A 6400-nucleotide genomic window follows, 5' to 3' on the forward strand; every position below is an offset into this window, starting at 1 on the left:
TCTTGCATCAAAAACAACTCACCATAAAGGGACAGGGATCACTGTGCAACAGACAACATCCAAACACAACCAAACACACTAATGGCATGATGGGAAACTCAAGCTTAGATAAGTTGCCTTTTTACAGAGTTGAACTACCACTGGTGGATTGACACTCAAATAACTCAAACGCTGAATATCATTTCAGTCAGAATGGAGTTAAAATTATACATATGGAGGTAAAATTAGCTCCATGTTTTTAACCCTGAGATGCCAACACTCCAGTTTTTGCCGTTTATGAATATAATGTGTAATCCTCCACTCTCGGTGTGCTGCTGTGTAGTAAAATAGAGGTGGAAACACTACAAGGGCATTGTACTCAAGTAAAAGTACAGTTACTGTGGTTAAAATGTACTTAGGAAAAGTAAAAGTACTTTTTTTCAAATTGATATAAAAATGTACAAGTGCCATATTATTATTAATATATTTCTTCAGGCTTCAGGATTTCCGCTTGATTTCACCATTTACATTTATCCTGCCTTTCTTTGGTTAGAAGCCTTTCATCACCCAAATGCAAACCCCTTTATCTGACTGCCAGGCTTCCTTTCTCCCATCAAAATAATGTTGAGCTAATCTAAAACATTAAAGAAATATTACAGACTTTTATATAAAACTCTCTGGCTCTAAAGACTATGATCCATTCTAGTTTTTTAATACTCCCTGTATCTGGATATCAGTCCGTTATATTGTCACAGAATCTTGTCTGATGTGAACAAGCGGTTGGTTCTTTCCCCGCCCTGCCGTTTCCTTCACTATTTTCCATCAGCTCATAACTTTAGGATCCAACCACACCCACCTGAACAAACAGGCTAACATCCACAAACTGCTAAATGTAGTTCCACAGAATACACACAGAAACACACCATGAGACTTTTACAGTTTAATTACAAAATGAATTAAACAAAAACAGAAACTTAACATACTGATGAAAGCACTAATAGCATAAAGACAAGTCAGAATCTCTTTGCAGCCAGTTGTCGGTAAAAACAGTACAGACAAAGGGGGAATCAGTGGAATGTGTAATTCCAGAGGCATATCTCCATGAATCAAATCAAAACAATAAAAAAATATGATAAAATAAAACAGAACTCTGATGACAAACTGCTTATAAATTTTAGAAACTGGGCTTCCTTATCTGAGAGTTATTTCAAATTATTTTATAAGATAGTGAATTGAACAAGGTTTTTTTCTTAAGAAATGATGCAAAAATATGCAAGTGCTCTGTTGCAGTGGCCAGTTGAACCTGTGTAATATTGACAGATTTATTGGATGCAGATGGACTTATCAGTTCTTCCTTTTGCCCTTGCTGGCTGCTTTAGCTGGCGTTACTGCAGGAACAGCTGCTTGGTAGAGAGCCGCGGATATTTTGTTGATGTAGTACAGGGCAAAGAGAGAGAATATCAGGCTGGAAGAGAAAATAAAGCAGATTCAAATACATATATATATATATTTCTTTTACTATGTTTTTGCAACTGTCTTAGTGATATGCAAAGGTACGGCCACATACCATGTGGTGACGCAGACACGGTGTACCAAACCAGAGGCAAACAGTGAGAGGCAAAGGCACAACAGAACTGGAATAATGAATAAAGAATAAGGGTTAGCATCAGTGGCTGAATTATAACTTTAAGCTTTGATATTGTTGGCAAATACCATCCTATGGAGAAGTATTGGAAACTTTAATAATCAAGACTATGCTTATGGTTAAGTGTAAGCTGAGATGTTGCAACTAAATATAGGGCTATGGGAAATAAAAAGAAACTTACTCTCTGGGAATATCTTGGCTTGGAATCCCTTCCCAAAAATCAAATTTTCCAGATTATTAAATGCCTGGAAATAAAGTTAAGGCAAAACAACATTTAAAGATACCGACGCATGGAAAGAAGAAACAAGTTAACCACTAGAAATTATATCAAGCTGAAAATTAGCAGCATATTTAACAAAAACTGTAGCAGCATTTGATAATAAACCCTATCTGTATCAAATGCTTTAGAATCTCTGAATTTACTTGTCTGTACAAGGAGTTCAATTTATACTAATATGCAATGCAGAAAGGATACAGTGAGGGAGCAGATGAAGAGGACTGAGCCCAGGAAACCTCCCAGGATGGTGAGCCACTCTGTAGAGCCCAGCTGCTTACTGAACATCTGCATCCCAGCAAACACCAGGACAGAGAGTAGACTGGACAGCACCAGAGAGGTTCCTGTGTTCACAGCTGAAGAATAATATGACTCAGTTTTTAACAAAGATTTTTAAACACAGACATCTGCAAAGGTCATACACCTCATTGAGCTAATAGTTGAAAACGGGGCAAAGCTCTGCAGCAGTGATGGCTTAGTACACTGCTATAGCACAGCCCTTCTCAACCTTTAACCCTTAAATTAAAAAAAAAATAAATCTCAAGTCAACCCTGTCAAAAAGAAACAAGAAAACAATATGTTACATCCCAATGATTGGGATTGATGCAATAATAGAATAAATAAGATAAAACTTTACAGCACTCTAGTGAAATTATTTGAAAGCCTTGGCTTGGACGAAATGCTCAGTGGTCGACTTGACCTTAAAACACATTTTAGTGCGTTTCTCACTCCATGATCATCTACACAAAATGAAAATGATAAAAAAAAATCATAACACCTACACTGATGTGATTTCAGGACTGTATGGGACGATTCTGACTATTTGTGCAGGGACAGCTGAAGATCTGCATTTTGAAAGCACCCCTAATGATACCAAACGTTTCCTTGTTGGATAAGGCTGCTATGGCCCCCCTAAACACACCTGTTTTTTTTTTTTCAAAGAAAGGGGGTATTTCACAGTAATCATGATATTTTTTGAGTATGTTTGGCATTGATAAAGACCTAGATACATTGCAAAAATACAATTATAGGTGCAAAACAGTATGACTCATTGCAACATTAGCTGTTAAGCTAACTGCTTTCAGCGAAAGGTCGACATCAAGCCTTTGAGGTTCGTCATGAAACTATGGGAAAAAAAAACTTTTGGCTGCATAAATCCGTGGCGTTTCAAACTAGTAATGTTAATGTTACACCGGTACAGGTCTAGTTAAACATCCTGCTTACTGTAACGTAACGCCACGTCAGTGTTCATTCATTAACGATTCCGACAAGCTGCTATTAGCTTTAAGCTAACCTGCTCATACCAGCCACTCTAAATGCATTTAAAGACCATTCAATCAATAAATAAAAGATTAGGTTTTTTACAGTAGAGAAGAGAGTCACATTTTAACTGAACTTTAATACGCAACCCGTAATAGTAAAAATCTTAAAGTGTTGACTGTTTGTCTTGCTAGCTTAGATGTTGAAATGAACCGCTTTAAATCAGAACCAATGTACTACAGACTTGCTTTGCAAGATTAACAGAATGAAACTTTTATATTGCAATACATACCCATAATTTAGTGTTAATTAAGAGTCCTAGCAGCCACCAACAGATAAATATTGTGTTTCCTGTCGTTGAGCTAGCTACGCGTCCAAGCTCTAGGAACTAAAGTCCTCACCACCCGGTCATCCTCACCACCCGGTCATATTGACAGGTAGGACCAGTGGGTGGAGCCAGCTGCTTGCGTGTGAGGGGAGGGCCTTTTGTCACATGACACTGTTGTCTCGTTTTGAAAGCAGCATCTCTTTAGACAGCAGCTTTCTTTTAAGCATATGCTGATTCAAACATGCACTCCTATTCTCGTTTAATGATAATAATTTGATACAAAATATCGTAGTAATTAGGTTTTGCTTGTGGTTGTTAGTAGGAGTGTTGAGGTAAGTATGCACTTTATGTAGATTTCGCTTTTATTAATTTTGTATGGAATATTTGGATGTATTTAGCTTCAATATGTTGCAAATCTCAGCAAACCCTAACCCAAGTGCCAAAGCTACTTGAGATCCACATTAACAATATACGATTTTCTTTACTTGTCTTGCCTTTGCACCAAAAATAAATTTGTAACGGCTCGCGGTTATGACTTAGAGTGTCATGCATTCTCAATCCACAAATAGGTGGGTTAATGTGCTCCGTTTCATTTTTGCCATTTTAATCTTTGAAACTTTTTTTTTTTTTTTTTTTAACAAACTATGCTTATTGATTCGTTCACAAAACTTACTGTAAAAAAGATGTCTGGGAGGCAAAACAACCCTGAGTTGAAATAGTGCTCAAGGCAAAAACAACAGACACCTAAAATTTCTGAAATAGATTACAGAATTTATTAAACTTCAAAGACTTTCTATAAAAAAGTTTATAAAAAAAAGATCACAAAAGTACTGACTGACAAACTAGTGCTTATTTTCTGACTATTCAATCTTGACACATTTACAGAAAAGCATGACTTTTATTCCTTTTAACAAAAAAATATTTAAATAAAAACATATTAGAAATGTCTTTAGAAAACTGATCAAAGAGAGAGAGAGCCTCTTGTATATCCCTTTGTTCAGTGTTTGAGCATTCAGCATTTTTTTTTGTTTGCTCCTCAGTGATCGTCCAAGAATCAAAGATGTCCAGTGTCAACATCATCTGCTGATTCCTTGTCCACTCTTGCAGCTGATACCTTTCATAAAGGTTTCTTCTTCAGTCCAAACACAGCAATGAACAGGACAACCTCCACAAAAGCTGGAAGAACACTAGAGGAAAGGATGCAAAATAATAAAAAAATATAAGAAGAGCAATAAAAAACACAGACCGATGTTACATGTTTACTTATAAGGTTTTAGAGATTTAGATACTTTCACTTCTGAAATCTAATATATCCAAACACCAACCTGCATATGGCAAAAATAACCCAATATGTCCAGCATTCCCACTTCTCAAAGACAAAGAAAGACAAGGATACAGATGCGCTGCAATGGACAGCCAATGCTGGTTGCAATATTGGTCAGGGAAAAGAAAACCTTTTAAGGAAAAAAAGACAATCTAACATATTCATATTTAAACTAACCTGCAAATGGCAAGGATCCACCAGTAGATGTCACAATCCCACTGCTCAAAAAGAAAGAAAAGTAGAGCCACTGAGGCACTGGCATGGGCTCCTGTTGCTATTGTTGGGTTTGGGTTATGGAATACTAACTGAGTAATAAAATTCCTGTCTCATGTATACTTTATAACTGAATGTTTCTCAGTAGATACTTCATTTGACACATAGTTCCTGGCTGGTGTAATGGCACTCAGCAGCTGTGCACAAGAACAATTATCCCCTTCTGATTCAGAGCCCTCTTCACTCATTTATGCTGTAAATTTAGAAAATACGGTTATTTAATGTCATATTTTTTAAATTTATTGATGGCTTACAGGCTGCTCAGTCAGATATAATCTTAGACAAAATATTCCCATTTGAACTCCACTGTTGATGGATGTCAGTATCTACTTGCAGGTTTATTGAACAATAGCATAGTATCTAGTTATGTTCAATCAGGGACCCCCAGAGTTACTGTAAAGTGTAAAGGATACACAGGAGACCTTGGCTGCAGTTAAACATGGACACTCCAGAGAAGAACCCAGCCAACTCTATGGCAAAGAGGCCAAGCGTGACAGCCAATGCCACCACCAGCCTGAGACAAGAAAAGCATAATAGACAGTGAGTTTGCCTGCATTAGTAACATTATTTCTTACAGTAAATGTCATTGGTTGTTTGTCTCGTGTTTTCTTACTTTCTGTCTTCATCTTCATATTGCACTGGTGTAAAATCCAAAGGCAAGCAGGCCTTCACATTGTTTTCCTGAGAAACAGACATTACAAAGAGTCGGTCATGAAAACATACGTGCATCTGCAAAATACTGTAAACCTACACCATGAAAACATATTAAACTCTCTTACTTACCCTCGACCAAAAGATTGTGATAACAATGACAAGGTGAGCTATGATTGTCAAAAACCGAGCAGGAACAAGGCTGCTCACAGCCGACATGGTGCGCAGCTATTTGCCTACCAGTCAACAACTTAACTCAAAAATACAAGCACTGAACTTGCAGGTTAAATGGGGCCAACAACTTCAGATCTGAGCTGAACTGAACCAGCATCCAGTTAGCGGATCTAGCCTCCACTTAGCAGTTAGCCAAGCATCTGATAATCAAACTAACGCGGCCAAATTAGCATGTATATCCCCTCTAGACGTTAACCGTTAGACAGAAATAATGTTGTTAAGCGGACATACTACTTGATTAATTTTCCATTTCTACTACGCTACCAACACAAACAACAGTGAATCACACTTCAACGTTCTGGCGCGGTTGCTACAACAACCGTCAACATTAAAAGAGAACCCCGTCCATTCTGAATTACAGACCGGGCTCAGCAAAACTATCATTCAAAGGTTCCGGACACGGAAAACAGTTGATAGAGGACCGTATGTGTT

The 6400-nt window shown here is 37.4% G+C and overlaps 2 protein-coding genes across 3 annotated transcripts; both read right to left on the reverse strand.

Moving 5' to 3' along the window:
• Positions 1-904: 904 nt before the first annotated feature.
• Positions 905-3583, reverse strand: krtcap2 (keratinocyte associated protein 2). Its single transcript, XM_041793890.1, has 5 exons — positions 3451-3583; positions 2100-2254; positions 1806-1869; positions 1547-1613; positions 905-1444 (listed from the first exon to the last, which is right to left on the reverse strand). The coding sequence occupies exons 1-5, from the start codon at positions 3452-3454 to the stop codon at positions 1324-1326; spliced, it is 411 nt and encodes a 136-aa protein (XP_041649824.1). The 5' UTR covers positions 3455-3583; the 3' UTR covers positions 905-1323.
• A 747-nt stretch (positions 3584-4330) lies between these two features.
• tmem107l (transmembrane protein 107 like) lies at positions 4331-6306 on the reverse strand. Of its 2 annotated transcripts, none has more exons than XM_041793927.1 (5): positions 5867-6306; positions 5697-5764; positions 5497-5597; positions 4812-4908; positions 4331-4673 (listed from the first exon to the last, which is right to left on the reverse strand). In XM_041793927.1, the coding sequence occupies exons 1-5, from the start codon at positions 5951-5953 to the stop codon at positions 4604-4606; spliced, it is 423 nt and encodes a 140-aa protein (XP_041649861.1). In that variant the 5' UTR covers positions 5954-6306; the 3' UTR covers positions 4331-4603. The 2 variants fall into 2 exon arrangements, with proteins under 2 accessions (XP_041649861.1, XP_041649860.1); XM_041793926.1 differs by lacking the exon at positions 4812-4908 and adding an exon at positions 4988-5084.
• Between the last annotated feature and the right edge of the window lie 94 nt (positions 6307-6400).

Source organism: Cheilinus undulatus, linkage group 8, assembly GCF_018320785.1.
Source record: "Cheilinus undulatus linkage group 8, ASM1832078v1, whole genome shotgun sequence".
In the NCBI taxonomy this organism is placed as follows: Eukaryota; Metazoa; Chordata; class Actinopteri; order Labriformes; family Labridae; genus Cheilinus; species Cheilinus undulatus.